The sequence below is a fragment of the Chrysochloris asiatica genome, unplaced genomic scaffold, assembly GCF_000296735.1.
Source record: "Chrysochloris asiatica unplaced genomic scaffold, ChrAsi1.0 scaffold00128, whole genome shotgun sequence".
Taxonomy (NCBI): domain Eukaryota; kingdom Metazoa; phylum Chordata; class Mammalia; order Afrosoricida; family Chrysochloridae; genus Chrysochloris; species Chrysochloris asiatica.
Genome location: NW_006408646.1, coordinates 8,722,487 through 8,738,518, shown reverse-complemented (window position 1 = coordinate 8,738,518; position 16,032 = coordinate 8,722,487). Strand labels below are relative to the sequence as shown.

The following is a 16,032-nucleotide window of genomic DNA, read 5'->3' as shown; positions in this document are numbered from 1 at the left end:
AGTGAGGTTGGCCCAGGATCGAACATTATTTCGTTCTGCTGTGCATGGGGTCACTATGAGTCGGTTCCGACTCGATGGCACCTGACAACAACAACAGTATAAAGTAGCCTATTGTTTCTTTTTTGTTGTTTTAACATTTTTATTGTGAATTGAGTGATAGTTTTACTTGGGAGAACATGGGTTTACACTCATCCTATTATAATTTGTTTCATTGCTGATTACAATCCCTTCCATGCCTCACCATTCAACAGCATTTGTTTGTAGTCCCTCTTTTTTTTGGGAGGGGGGCGGGGTGTACACAGAAACACTCAGGAGTATTTTATTTAAACAAAGGGCACATTCTGCAAGCCTGCCTCCTGGTCGCCAGCACACAGCCTTTCTCTTTCCATGAGTCCTCAGCTGCTCTCTTTCTCCATGTCCTCATCTCTGCCTCCATCTCTGGTGTCACTGCTTCTCTGGATAGGGTCCCACATTCTGCTTGTGCTCTTATCCCTTGATGGTTCTAGGGTCCTTTGTTCCTGGAATGTAAGATTAACAACTCCTGCTTTGTGTTACAAAACTTTTATCCTTTATAATTGTGATAATTGCAGTTAGTCATGATAGCTGATTGCTTCTTGTCAGATGGAATTCAGTAAAATGACTCTTAGAGATCTTATTAAAATCATTGCATTTAATTCTAGTTCTAACACCAGCAAGTAAACACTTGGCTGTCTTTGTTCTGTTTGTCATGCCAAAGGACCTTCCATTGAGGCAGACCTCAGTGGATTTGAACATGTCCTAAAGAGGGGGAGGTAATGCATGTTGGATGTCCAACTGTAATAGCTGCTGTGATAAAAGAGCAAAGAGCAAAAGAGTTGAATTTTGCCTTGTATATCAGACCATCTTGGAACATTTTTAAACAATGAAATACAATAAATCTGGCCAGATATTGCATCTTGTTTATAGGATTTTGGTACCATCAAGTCGTCTGTAAGTCTAGTTAAAGATAATGGGTAGCACAGATTGCTTGAAATTCAAATCTAAATTAATCTGGTTTTTCCTACTTGTAGCATCTTACTACATAAATGTTCCTAGTTTCATCATCATCTTTCTCCTTTCTATTGGCTGTGGTATTAGAAATAGCAAAATGGCTACCTCATGGTAAAAAGCCTTTTCTGATGGACTCTGCCTGTACAAGTGGAGTTTCTTTTCATTCCTAGATTGTTAGGATCCATATGAGAGAGTGGAACTGTTAACTTTCTGTGACTAGAACATTGTTCTCCTATTCAATGTCGTCAGCTTCTTTAGAGGGGTGGGTTTGTGCTTTCTTCTGGTCCCCATTTAACCTAGCAGTAAATTTTGTAAGAAGATTAAAACGTTTGTTTTCCTTTGACTTTTTTAGCGAAACCTTGAAAGCCATTTGATATCCTCTGCTGAGATTCCAGGCCAGCCGGTCCCTAAGAACATCCTTCAGGTACTTGGACAATGTTGTAGTGAGACTGCCGAGTACTGAACTGTAATCCTTTGAACTGATGGTGTAATGTCCAGATTCAGGCCTTAGTGAATTAAATTGTTGCCTGGCAAACACGGGTGTGATGTTGCTGGTGGTCTGAACTGGGAGGATATAGCTAAGAAAATTGGACTCTGTAAGCCCTTGATTGTCAGTTTTCAGGCTTGTAATTCCTATGGAGTTTGAGAAAGTATCAAACCTTAATTTGTTGTACTAACTTAAAACAAATGTTGCCAGCTGAATTTTTAGAGAAATGTGTTCCAAGTATGCCAGTCCTTCAGTGGAGCCTGAGAAACACTCATCATTTGCTTTCCAAAAAGTTTCCCATAATCCATAGCCCCTGATTAGGAGAAGGAAGTAGGTTTGTTCACAGAAATATGCCTTTTCTGCCTTTAGGAACTTCTGGGTCCACCAGTTCAGAGACCTGCATCTTCCAATCTTCTGAGTGGCCTTATGGGGAGCTTGGAGCCAACAGCATCTCTACTGGGCCAAAGAGCATCCTCTCCTCCCTTGTCACATGTGTTCCAAACGCGAGCAGCCTCTGCAGACTACCTTCGCCCTAGAATATCATCACCAATTGGTAAAAAACCCTTGTGCATAAAGGCTTCTTCCACCCATGTATTGCATTCCCTCCATCCCTCTGTATAGGTTATAGTTGTCCTTTACAACTGGTAAAGATTTCAGATGGACACCCTTGAAGGGTTTAAAAGATGCTTATAAATTGATTATACGTTAATGGGAGAAAATATGTACTTTTTTTTCCTTTTTTGGTGGAGGGAAGGGGACTTATGAGGATTATCCAGCTGCCCTTCTAGGTGAGTTCATGCTGTGTTCATGGTATGTTGTTTAATTTACACCACCCTTGTTGAGAGTGCTCTAAATTGGTTGTCTTTTTTGGTAAATTTAATCATTAGACTTCTTAGGCTTTTCCTTGTTAAAAGTAGTGGCTCTCTCTAAGCTAGTGAAACTGTGTAACGCTCACCTAGAAGGTGAGTTAAACAGCTCTGCAGCTAGTTTGGGGCCCTAATGGCCCAGGGGTTAAGAGCTGTTGAACCCTACCAGCCACTTAGCCGGGGGTGGGAAAGGAGTGGCCGTCTCTCTTGGTTAACATTAACAGCCTTAGGAACTCTCTGGGGCAGCTTTACCCGGGCCTGTAGGGTCACTACAAGTTAGAATCAACTTAGTAACAATATGTTGGTTTTTCTTTGGTGCCTAATTCAGAATACGGCCAGATGATGCACTTCCAGGAAAGCAGTCATAGTAAAGTGCTTGTACAAAATTTCCTAGACCTTGCTGACCACCTGAAACTGCTGGCTGACCACTCTGACCCCTCCAGCCACATCCTGAGAGACAGTGTTTGAAATCACCCTTTCTTTCCAGAGCAGGGAGATGAATGGCAATAGTGTGGTCTCTGCTTTGGTACCAGCTGGTTTGGTCACTGGCTAGAAGAGCTCTTCCTCCCAGATAGAGGTCTTTGCTCAGAAAGGAGCTAAGCCAACTGCTTAGTGAGGATGGTCACCCCAAACACTAGTTGAGGTTCATGTACGACAGTGGAAGAGGGACTTCTGTCAGCCCAGTCAGTGATAGTGCCTCAGGGCTGTTACTCATCAATATGGTAACTTTCCCAACAGGTTTCACACCAGGACCGCAGCAGCTGCTCGGAGACCCTTTCCAAGGCATGCGCAAGCCCATGAGCCCCATCACAGCCCAGGTCAGGCCAAGCTCTTTCTCAAACTCAGTTTGCTGCTTTTCAACATTCTTGTTGCTTTTGTGGGATGGAGAATACTATAATGATTTTCTAGGAAGTGGTTTCAAACTAATTCAGTTTCAGTGAAGGCTAGAATATTCCTGTGCAACTAAAGTAGCACACAGTAAAAATCCTGCTTGGTTAACAGCAGCACAGGTAAGTCAGGTTTGTAGTGTCTGCTTTCCTCAGCTGCTGCTTAACCATAGCTTTCTATGACATGTTTGTATAAAGCTGTACAATGGCCTGGGGAGGTGTCTGACCTCTGACTTCACACAGTTCTGCCATCAATAGTCATTCCCACCACACACTCTACTTCTTTGCCGGGTTCCATAATTCATTGCAGTGACCACATAGAACTCAGACAAATACTCAAATTACGGGGTTTATTAGAGAAGTAACAGGTTACAATTCAGCTTCAGGAATGACTCAGGATCCAGTTCTTCAATGAGGTCAGCCTCTTCTCAGCAGTGTCTGCAGACATCTAGACCCTGTGGCCCCTGCACTTTGTCGGCAGGTGTTTCAAAGCTCTTTTAGCTCTGCTGATAGAGGCCCAAAGTAAGCTTCTGCCCAAAGGCACTCAGTTCTAGCTCTGTGGGTTGGCAATCCTACTTTCTCCAAATCAGTACTCAGAGATATCCCATGACACCAGCAAGCACTCAGTTTTCTCACTCTGTGAACTGGGAAACCCACCCACTATGTCTCATGCTCTTGGTTCTGCTGCCACTATTTCTCTGCTGCTGCTTGTTCTCTCTGGTGTCAAAACTCTCTGTCTCCCGGATCAAAAAAGTTCAGCACAGGAATCTTAGGTCCAAAGCATATGATATCCACAATTGGCTCTTCTGTCCTGATGGTAGTGAGATCGCCCTTTCTGGCTCTTGGATGGTGCATTTTAAACCTAGTGAGATGGCTAAACTGACCAATCCCCTTGTTAGGGTTCACACATCTTATTTACATGGTCCCACCCCTACAAGGGTGTCATGTACCCTATTTACATTACTTTAGAGCTGTCTAATGCCCCATGGTGAGCCACAAGCACATTTGCATAATTCTACTCAGTCATTCAAAGTAAGTCCTGGTGTGGCACTGTAGGATAAACACAGGGTTTCTAATGGTAAGGTCAGCAGTTCAAACCCACCATCCACTCCTTAGAAACCCTATACAGGGTTGCTGTGAGTCGGAACAGACTCAATGGCACTTATAACAGTATGACTAGAAGTCCCATATCACGTAATTCACTGCCCTACATAAGTATATTGTCTTCATTCTTCGGCTGACCCTACTCTGCTGCTCCTCTTCAGCAGATGAGCCAGCTAGAACTGCAACAGGCTGCTTTGGAGGGCCTGGCCTTGCCACATGACCTTGCATTGCAGACAGCAAACTTCTACCAACCTGGTTTTGGCAAACCACAGGTGGACCGAACCAGAGATGGATTCAGAAACAGGTAAGTCATTGATCCTACCCATGTTGGATTGACAAAGGCATTTTCCTTAGATTCATACACTGATGATCTGATTATGTTGTGCAGCACATGGCAGGGAAGGCCTTCCTAATAAAGAAGATTGAATTCATTCTACTGCAGGGGCTTCACTTTGCAGTGTGATGTTTTTGTTTGTGTTCTTGATTTGTAAAGCACTGTTTTGGTTTCAGTTTGTTAACTGGTAACGTAGAAAGAATGCTTCCTGCCCTATTTACCTCACTGTCCCTTTACCTTGGTGTCTCTGGACAATGTAGTATGTATACCTGGTAGTCACTGGTAAGATTTGTGACTTTCAGAGTACTTCCACTCATGTTGGATCTTGGCAACAGCCCTCTGAGGTTGACGGAGTCAACTATTTTACTGTGACTGAAACTTAGGTTTTAAAGTGTGACTTAACTCAAAACTAGCAGTAAAGCCAAGTCAGTGTCGGTGGAACTTTTATGTTTTGCATCAGATGTTTAGCCTCTCAGGGCCTCCCTGAACACCCTGTGTATCTCCCTGTCACTGCTCCATTGTTTTCTTATACTTAACCACCTTCTAGCCTACTCTGGGTTTACCGACTCCTGGCCTGCAGAAGCTCCTTTTCTGCAGACACTAGAATGCAGTCTCCAACAGGGCAGGGGTTTTAGACTTGTAACCCCAGTACCTAGCACAGAGTCATCTTGTAACTTCTTGTTGCTCACCCCCAGTTTAAATTGTGTGCTGTCATTCCTTTGGCCCTTCATTTTTCCCATTGTGCCTTGGTCAGTGTCACCCGCACTGGACTAGAGCTCTTGGGAAGGTTGGAAATGTCTCACTAAGCTTTAGTGTATGCCTTGGCGTATACTGGGCACCTATTAAGCACTGGGGAAAGTGAACTGGATAAGAGAAAGGAGAAGTTGCATTCCTAGGCTGACCTAAAACATCTGGTTTTAGGACGTAGATTTCAGCAGCTCAGTACTCACACTGATACTTGGTTTTTTCACAGGCAGCAGCGAGTGACCAAGTCGCCAGCATCTGTGCATCAAGGGAATTCCTCTTCCCCCGCCCCATCTGCCTCCATCACAAGCATGGTCAGTGACCTTTGTGAATGACCTTTAGATTTTTCCCTATTTGGTTATGTCACACCACTTTGCCTTACATATCCCCTAGTGCTTTCCATGGGAATAACATCTTTCACAGCTACCTACTTGTTAGGGCTTCTTCTTTCAGTACAATCTGGTAGGAATCTAATGAAGCCCTTGTACTGGAGAAGGTGTGTTCCAGCAGGTAAAGGAGCGTGGCCAGGGCACAGGAGATGTACTATGTTCAGTTCAGACAAATGAATAGTTGCTTTGGGGAGAAGACAAGAGTGAAGGACAGGATGTGAGGCTAGAAGGCTGACTGGGGTCAGATCTTGGAAGGTCTAGTGGCACATGCTGGGGAGTTGACATATTCATATTCTGTTCTCTATAACTGAAAACGAGGTGTATATATAGATATATTTAAAGCTTTTGTGCATTGAGTGATAGTTTACATGGAAGAACATCAGTTTTACACTCATTCTATCATATTTCGTATCATTGCAATGATTATAATCCCCTCCATAAATCAACAGTATTTGCTTCTACTTCCTCTGTTTTTTTGTTTGTTTTTTTTTTGATGTACACAAAAACACTCAGGCATATACAATCATTTAAATAACATATGTACCATCACTATAAAAGAGTTTCACTCCCCAAAGACCTGGATCGCTTAGTTGAGGCTGATGGACAAGTATAACTATGTATATTACTATGTGCTTCAGGACTCCAGGTTGGTCTGCAGGTTGGTCTGCTCACTAACGACCTTAAAGATAAAGTCTAGAAGAAAAATTTATCTGTAGCTAATTCTTACCCTGTCTCCCATCAACAAGGACTTAGAGTTGTGTAATGAAAAAAGGAACATGCATAATACAGTCATCAAAGTAGTCACACACAGTGAAGAGATGGAAATGTCCCAAAATGGTGAACCCTAATGAGAATTATCTGGTAGCCAAGGGAGAAAGGTAACCTAGGTTCTGGGGTTGTCTCTGAAATGTCCTTTCCCAAATGTCCTAATGCCAGGCTGGGGAAACGGCTGACGCAAAGGCAGTATCAGCAGGTCCACCACCATCACAGACACAGGTAGGCTGAAGTTTTGAGCTGTAACTACCTTTGTTCTAGAGCTTAATTCAGGTTTTGATGAAAGTAACCTGTGTGACCCTTACTTTCAGCTCCATGCTGTTTATTTCTCCTAGCAACTGGAAATCAAAATGTTGGAGTTGGCTCTGCCCTGTTGCAGACGTAGGGACTCTCAGTTTATTGATCATCATGACTGTTTAATCCTGACTAGATAGGAAGAGACACTTAGACAGTGTGTTAATTCTTAAGCATTTTTCTTTGCAGCTTTCTCCTTCGTTCACTCCTACCTCAGTGATTCGTAAGATGTATGAGAGCAAAGAGAAAAGCAAGGACGAACCAGCATCTGGAAAAGCAGCAGCTGCTGACAGTAAAGAGGACACTCAGAAAACCAGTGAAGGTACTGTAGGGATGAGAGGCACTGTCCCCAAACATGTTTGATGGAGAGAGCACAGGCTTGACCAGATTGTTGGGAAAGCCCTGGGCAAGACCATGTTCTGTGTCTGACAGTGAGATGTGTTGAGTCAGGTCATAGTGACCCTGTATAGGATTTCCAAGCAACAGTTGGTAGGTTTGAACTGCCAACCTTGCAATTTAAACTGACCTTGCAGTCCAGTGCTCAAAATTATGATCTAAGAGTGTTGTGAATATTAAATAGGGAAAATAAGGTTCATTTTGGAACTTAAATTTTTTTGTTGTTGTTCAGTACCATCAAGTTGGTTCCAACTCATAGCAACCTTATGCACAACAGAATAAAACACTGCCTGGTCCTGCGTCATCCTTATAATCATTAAGCTTGAGCACATTGCTGCTGCCACTATGCCAGTCTACCTCGTTAGTCATACTGTTTTTCCCTGACTTTCCACTTTACCTAACATGATAATCTTTCTCCAGGGACTGATCCCTCCTGATATGTCCCAAGTATGTATGAGAGACAAAGTGTTGCCATCTTGGCTTCTCAAGAGCATTCTGGCTGTCCTTCTTCCAACATAGATTTGTCACCTTGGAAGTTCATGGTATTTTTAATATTCTCCTCCAACACCATAAGTCAAATGCCTCAACTCTTCTATGGTCTTGCTTATTCACTGTCCAAGTTTCGTATACATAGGAAGTTATTGAAAACACCAAGGATTGAGTTAAGTGCATCTTAGTTCACAAACTGATGTCTTTTGATCTTGAAACACTTAAAAGAAACTGTGCAGCCGATTATCTAATACATCATTTGATTTCTTGACTACTGTTTCCATGAATGTTGATAGTGGATCCAACCAAAATGAAGTCTTTAGTATCTTCAGTCTTTTCTCCATTTCTCATGTTATTATTTATTGATCCAGTGGTGAGGATTTTTGTTTTCTTTACATTAAGGTGTAAACCATATGGAAGACTGTGGTCTTTGATCCTTATTAGTAGGTATTTTAAGTCCTTTTGCTTTTAGCAAGCAAGGTTGTGTCATTTGCATATCACAGGTTGTCAATGAGTCCCCCTTCAATCTTAATCCCATGTTCTTCTTCATAGAATCCAGTTTCTCAAGATGATTTGCTTAGCAGACAGGTTGACTAAGTATGGTGGAAGGATACAACCTTGGTACACACCTATCCTGATTTACACCATTCAGTGTCCCCTTGTTTGAACAACTGGCTCTTGGTCTGTGTAGTTTCCTCATGAGCACAATTAAGTGTTCAGGAATAGTCCTTCTCCAAATGTAGTCCATATCTTGTTATGATCCACACAGTCAAAAGCCTTTGCAGAGTCAATAAAACACAGGTAAACATCTTCCTGGTACTCTCTGCTTTCAGCCAAGATACACCTGACATCAGTAATGATATCCCTTGTTCCACGTCCTTAAACTTTTGGCAGTTCCCTGTCAATGTACGCTTGCAGCCATTTTAAAATTATCTTTAGCAGAATTTTACTTGCATGTGATGTTAATGATACTGTCTGATGATTTTCACATTCTGTTGGGTCACCTCTCTTTGGAATGGGCAGTCAGTTGGCCAGGTAGCTATGTTCCAGATTTCTTTGCATAGGTGAGTACCTGCAGTGGTGCATCAGTTTGTCCCAGAGTTGTGTTCTTTGCTAGTGCTTTCCGAGCACCTTGGACATCTTCCTTTGGACATGTACCTTTGGCTCTTGATCACATGCTGGAGTTTGTAATTAGTTGAACATTGTCCATTTCTTTTTGGTACAGTGACTGTGTGTATTTCTTCCATCTTCTTTTGATGCTTTCTTCATCATTCAATACTTTGCCCACTGTTGTTAAGTACCATGGAGTCAGGTCCAACTCATATAGTGACCCTATATAGGGTTTCCGAGGCTATAAACCTTTACGGGATCAGGCCGCCTCATCTTTCTCCCGCCAAACCACTGGTAGTTTTGAACTGCGACCTTGAGGTTAGCAGCCTGATTCGTTACCACTACGCTACCATAGAATCCTACAGTACTGCAAGTTGAGGCTTAAATTTTTTCTACTATTCTTTTAGCTTGAGAAATGCTGTGCACATTCTTCCTTTTTGATATTCTAATACCGGGTCTTTGCACATTTCATTATGTTACCTGACTTTGTCTTCTCAAGCTGCCCTTTGAAATTTTCTGCTCATGTCTTTTACCTCATTTCTTGCATTTGCTTTAGCATCTCTAGAGGGCAAATTTCAGAGTCAGAGTCTCTTCTGAAGTCAATTTTTGTCTTTTTCTTATTTCTTGACTTCCTAATGACTTTTTGCCTCCTTTCTGTATGATATTCTTGGTGTTATCCTACAACTCTGCTTGCTGGTCTTCAATCATTAGTGCCTAATACATCAAACAAATCTGTTCTTGAGATTTCTAAATTCAGGTGAGATATGTTCAAGGTCAAATTTTGGCTCTTGTGGACTTGTTTCAATTGTCTTCATCATCATCCTGAACTTGCATATGAGCAACTAATGGTCTGTTCCACAATCTGCTCCTGGCCTTGTTTTGGCTGATACGCAGTTTTTTCACCATCTCTTTCCACAGATGTAGTCAATTTGACTTCTTTGTATGCCATCTGGTGAGGTCCATGTGTAGAGTAGCCTTTTGGTGGTGGTGATGTGCCATGGAGAGTCTGTTCTGACTCATAGTAACCCTGCATAGGGTTTACGAGGCTGTAAATCTTTGTGGGAGCAGAAAGCCTCATCTTTCTCCCATGGGGCAGCTGGTAGATAGATTTGAACTGCTGACCTTTAGGTTAGCAGCTCCACTCATAATCCTCTACACTAACAGAGATCCTCTCTAGTAGTCTTTTATGTTGTTTTTAAAAAAGGTATTTGCAATAAAGAAATCATTAATTAGTCTTGCAAAATTCTGTCATTTGATCTTAAGCATCATTTCTATAGCCAAAACCATATTTTCCAACCACTAGTCTTGCATTTCTAAACTTTTCATTCCAATCACTAGTAATTACCAATACATCTTTATTGCATAATTTCAAACTGAAGAAGTTGGTAGAATTTTTCAATTTAATTGTCACTGACGTTAGTGTTTGGTGCATAAATTTGAATAGTGGTATTAACTCATCTTCCTTGTAGGTGTGTGTATATTATCTTATCATCACAGCATCATACTTCAAGATACATCTTGAAATAAGTTCTTTTTGATGATGAGTACGACACCATTTTTCTTTGTCATTAAACCATGATTGTCAGATTCAAAATGGTCAGTACCAGTCCATTTCAGCTCAGCCCTGCTGAGAGTATGTCTTTGTGTTTCATTTCATTTTGACAACTTTCAGTTTTCCTAGAGTCGCACTTGTACGTTGCATGTTCTGATTAATGGATGTTTACAGCTCATTCTCCTCATTTCGGGTTGTTCTTCATCAAATGAAGACTCTGAAAGCTTTATTATGTTCATTTCATTATGGTCAGCTCTACTTTAAGGAGGCACCTCTTCCCCTGTCATATTCTGAGTGTCTTTTATCCTGCACAGCTCATCTTTTGGCACTGTATCTGACAACATTCTGGTACTATTCATGTTTTCAGTATTCAATACTCTGGTACTATCTGACACTGTTCCATTGCTATCCATAAGGTTTTCAGTGGCTAAACATTCAGATCTACTTTGGATGACCCTGCTTACATTTAAAATACTGCTGGCCTAGCTTCCAGCATCACAGCCACATGGAGTCACCACATATGACAGACTGATAGGAGAGTGGTGGAGGTCTTTAAGATCCTTGAACTAGTACATGTATTTGGCCAGTGATTATAGCTAACCAGCTTTAGTCTGTGAAGGTTAAGTGGGCAACATTTGTACAGTGGATGAAGAGTATAGGAGGCCACCTCCTAAAAGAATATAGGAAATGGATACGAGCTTTTGAGACAACAGCTTTGAGGTCTGGTGCATTAACCCACAGTGCCATACCAGGTGACCTTCCTTTAGGCTAAGTAAAAGGTATTTACTTCAAAGCTGACAAGTCAGAGCCCAACTGAGTCAGACCACCAGGCATGTGATTTGCCAGGGTCACTTGCCCATGCCTATTCCTGGTTTGGGACGATTAAAGAATAGACATGGGCTTTAAGAACTTCAGAGTCTTTGATTTTTCAAAACAAAGCAAAAATATTGAGGAGCTGGAAGACTGAAAACTTGGATCTAGTCCCAACTTTGTCTCTAACCTGCAAAGTCGTTTGAACTGCAAGATTGGTGGTTCAAGCTCACCAGTCGCTATGGGTCAGAATCGACTCCACAGCACTTAACAACAACAACCCATTACCTTGATTCATAATCTGTGTTCTGGGCCTCATTAGGTACCCCACCATGCTGACCTCTGAATTTGTTGAAGGGATCAAAAAGAAATGGGAACTTTTTAAGAAATGACATTTACTCTACTTGGAGGCCAAAGTGTTCAGGAGAAGTTTGCCAGTACCCAAATATTCTTTGTCTGGATCCTTACAGAGAACCACGTATCATCTAACTCTGTGTCCACTGCCGAGCGAGACTCTTCTCCCACCACAAACCCTAAAATGTCAACCTTGCAGCGGTCTTCATGCTCTACCCCACTGTCCCAAACCAACCGTTACGCCAAAGAACAAGACTATCGACCTAAAGCAACCGGGAGAAAAACACCCACCTTGGCTTCACCAGTTTCAGGAGCACCTTTTCTCCGTCCTGTCCACCAAGTTCCTCTCGTCCCCCATGTACCCATTGTTCGGCCTGCTCACCAGCTTCACCCAGGGCTGGTCCAAAGGATGCTGGCCCAGGGAGCACACCCACAGCATCTTCCAAGTTTGCTCCAAGCTGGTGAGTTTCTGATCTGGGTTTGGTGTATGTTATAGGTCTCTGGGGTTGTTAAGACAACAGTTGGTGGCACCGATGAAGTGGCTGTACTGTTACAGGAAAATTTCGTACCCAGAAAACTGTCTTTAGATGCTTCCATCTAACTAATGGGCAGTGGGTCCAATCCCAGTCCATTAGGATTGGGGATTTAGCTCAAGCATTCTTGATTCTTAAACTTCTAGATGAGCAAAATTGAAGTTGAAATGTCCAGGATTGATTGCTAAACAGTTTCTTTTCTTTACTTAATAGGTGTGCTTCCTCCTGGGATGGATCTGACTCATTTACAGGGAATATCTGGTCCAATCCTGGGTCAGCCTTTTTACCCTTTACCTGCCACCAGTCACCCTCTTCTAAACCCTCGTCCTGGGACACCTCTGCATCTGGCAGTGATGCAGCAGCAGTTACAGCGCTCAGGTAGGCACAGCAAGGGGCTCAGTAAACTTGGAGCTTTCTTCTGGACATTTTCAGCATAGGGGATGAATGGAAACTAGCACATCCTCAATCTCCTAGTCAGAGAGTGGGGTTCACTAGAGAGCATAAAATGAAGTCATCCAACCTCAGTGAGATTTGGGATTATTATTCTTTCAAAGGCAGTAGTAGAGGCAAGTATGTACTTGTTTTCATTAGGATCTTTTGAACAGAGGTTCAGCATAGGCCCTTCTGTGGTAGATGCATTCTCATCAGCTGTGTTTTCTGAGATGTGACCATTTGGCATGGTCCAGGTAGTGGTTATATTACTCAGGATGGGCTCTTACATAACCCAGATGGCTTCTTTTCTAAGTCAGTTTTTTAACTGCAAGGTTGGTTTGAACCAAAAAGTTGGTGGTTCAGATTCACCAATTGCTCCTCAGAAACCCTGTACAGGGTTGCTATAAATTTGGGACAGATTTGAGGGCACTTAACTAATCTTCTGGTTGTGTTGGCAGTTTGCATGCTTCCTGAAGAAATGGTAGAATAAATCTGATACAGACTTTTTGAGGTCTTAGAAGTTTTGAGTAAAACAGGATATATATAGTACAGAACTACTCTCCCCACATGCAGTGCTAACTCTTTTCATCCCCACAGTTCTGCACCCTCCAGGCTCTGGCTCTCAGGCAGCAGCTGTCAGCGTTCCAATCACCCCTCAGAATGTGCCCAGCCGGTCAGGCCTGCCCCACGTGCATGCCCAGCTGGAGCACCGCCCCAGCCAGAGGAGCAGCTCTCCCGTGGGCCTGGCCAAGTGGTTTGGCTCGGATGTGCTGCAGCAGCCCCTGCCCTCCATGCCTGCCAAAGTCATCAGTGTGGACGAGCTGGAATACCGACAGTGAGCAGCACAGGGTGAGGTTCACCTAAGCCTGGACCTAGAGTGACAGTTAAGTCAGGACTCTGCTTCCTCATCCAGGGTTGCTTTACTGGCTTTTATTTTGGAACAATCTGATGAAACTGTTTGGGGGCCTTTAGAATGGATGTCCATGCATCAGATGTGGTCTGCATTGTGGTGAAAGGGTCTCTTAGCCCATCAGTGGAACCCACGGTCTGAACACAGGAGGCAATACTGTCCATCCTGAAAACAGTCCTTTTTTTTTGTAAGATATGTGAATGAAGTGTTGGTGTCGGCACCTAAGGGTTCTGAGGAAATGAATGTATAGACCCTTATGTACAGACCTGTGTATAAACAACTTTTGTATATACATATAGGATAGCTTTTTTGAACTTATACAGCTGTACATAAAAGTAGCTGATATTAGTTAAGCCTGTGTCAACATTTTGGTGTTTTTTTTCACTTGTACATTTGGGACTTTTTTTTTTGGTTGATTAAAGTTGCATATGCTAAGTGTGTGAATGAAGTCAGTGGTATTATTGTGTTTATTTCTTCCCTGAATCTCTTGTCCCATGTTTCTAATCTAACATGTGACATTGTAGGTTCTTGTGGAATAAGTTCTAAATATTTCTTTTAAATGCCATGCAGATGAACATTTAGAAGAAATCTATGACTTTTCTTAAGCCCTGGAGTCCCAAATGGGTCTTCAGTTAATCTGAGCTCTCTTAGACATCATATTATAAACATCCTTGGTTAGTACAAGAATGTTTATAATATGTTTTGAAGATAAAACCAAACTACTAAAAACTTGTTCATTGATGAAATCATGTATATAGCAGTTTCTCCCATTCTTCCTGCCTCAGGTGTAAAACCAGCAGCAAATCCACACTGATTGAGGCAAAAGGCAATAGTTAGCTACCATCTTGTTTCTCTAGCTCAAACCCTCTGTAGGGAAAAAAAAATGGGGCCAGAGTTCTGTTTGAATCCTATCTTTTTCCATTCAGAACTTCCCTACTCTGAAGCCTGTATGCTGTATCTTCTTCCTCAGCCCATTATTCACTTGAACTACATAAACAGCACTGGAAAAAAGGGAAGAAAGTTTTCATTTATTTATCAAGTTAAGAGCAAGGTGGATTTTGACTAAAAGACAGCAAAGTTTAGCATATTTGAGGTATTGGTTATAATCTGAAGCTGCCCACCCTGCCTGAGATCCCTCTCTTAGTACTTTTCATTCAACTTCATTAGGCCCATACTGTTCATTGTCAGTGTGACTCTTTAGCTTTAAAAGTAAACCCTAAGGTTAGAATTCTTGCAAATGCTTTGTTAGCACAGGTGAAAGCTGAATACAGTCCTGAGTGTGGGTCTGTCCTCTTTATTCCCCCAATGTTCATGTTGGAAGTACAGGGCAGGGAGGTTGGATTAGTGCTGCCAGTAAAGGCTTCTTTTTAAGCATGGTGGGGCAGACAAACAAATGTGGCACTATGCAAAAAGCAATTTCATTAGCCAGCAAGATAGATAGCCTGAAGAGAAGAGAGAATCGGTAGGAATAGGAGCATGGAAGCTAGACATTCATAGACTTTAGTAAACCTTCTGGTGCACACAATGGACTGGAGGTGAGGATAGGGGCCAATGAGAAAATGAATGCAATCTTCCAAGAGCTATTAAGGTCTGTTCACTGACAGGGTAAGGGCAGGAAGCAAGTATTATCTCAGCCAATTAAGAAGATATGTCTTTGAAACAAAGGTGGTTTAGAAACAATCAGGACTTGAAAGAAGTACAAAATGAAGTTTAAGACAAGCTAAGGATGCAGAAGGAAACTTCCAAGTAAAAGAAGAGAGAGCCATACACAGCCCTCATGGAAAATCGACCTTTAATGATTAGTGTCAAGTGGGGGTAAATATTATTGCTTCAAAAGTAAAAAGAAACTAAACTGAGCTGTTAGTGCTTGTGAGGTCAGTGAGAATGAGAAGCTGGAGTAAAATGAATGGCAAGTGCAGCCAGGCCTTCTTCAGGAGGAAACTATGAATGTCTTATAAGCCAGCCATGGGAAGTCAGATCCACTGCCCACCTCTCTCAGTGGATAACAGGCATAAACACAACACAGGAATGGAGACAACTTATAGTGGTGAACACACATTTGTAATTCTATTCCCTTTACCAATACTGTTTTAGGAGTGGCCACTGAGACCCAGTAAAATTGACTAGTGGGCTTCTGGGAAATGGCTTCTCCAAAAGACAAGACTCAGCCCTTTTTATTACCCACTGAATTCTATCTAATGTAAGGCCCAAGATGGTGTAGCAAGCATTCTGTGACTGAGGTATGCCAGCAAAGTCAGCAAACTGGAGTAGCCTGATGGAAAGAACATGGATCCACAATGACAGAACAGCCCCCAAAACCTGATGATGCGCTGGATATGGATTTGGGGGCAGGGCTGACATGGGGGTTCAGGCAGCAAGGGAACAGCTCAACATTCAGCCTAAGGAAGGCAGGGAGCCCAGAAAGAAAAGGCCCGTGACAAGAGTCAACATTCACAAAGTACTGGCTTGTATGCCAGATACCACGGTAAGCAGAGTTTGCTAGTACCATCTCCCTTAACACTAATAATCACCATCTTA

The 16,032-nt window shown here is 42.4% G+C and overlaps 1 protein-coding gene across 4 annotated transcripts in view; it reads left to right on the top strand.

The window, feature by feature from the left end:
• EIF4ENIF1 (eukaryotic translation initiation factor 4E nuclear import factor 1) overlaps window positions 1-13,949 on the top strand; it is a 53,878-nt gene extending 39,929 nt beyond the window's left edge. The window contains exons 11-19 of one of the 4 annotated variants that reach the window (XM_006869277.1): window positions 1,382-1,453; window positions 1,886-2,069; window positions 3,121-3,200; window positions 4,538-4,677; window positions 5,681-5,765; window positions 7,098-7,230; window positions 11,736-12,080; window positions 12,366-12,530; window positions 13,182-13,949. In XM_006869277.1, coding sequence (XP_006869339.1) covers window positions 1,382-1,453; window positions 1,886-2,069; window positions 3,121-3,200; window positions 4,538-4,677; window positions 5,681-5,765; window positions 7,098-7,230; window positions 11,736-12,080; window positions 12,366-12,530; window positions 13,182-13,423 — 1,446 coding nt within the window. In that variant the 3' untranslated portion in view covers window positions 13,424-13,949. Of the gene's footprint in view, window positions 1-1,381; window positions 1,454-1,885; window positions 2,070-3,120; window positions 3,201-4,534; window positions 4,678-5,680; window positions 5,766-7,097; window positions 7,231-11,735; window positions 12,081-12,365; window positions 12,531-13,181 lie in introns of all 4 variants that reach the window. The other 3 variants (XM_006869276.1, XM_006869279.1, XM_006869278.1) reach the window with 3 other exon arrangements.
• The last annotated feature ends 2,083 nt before the right edge of the window (window positions 13,950-16,032 follow it).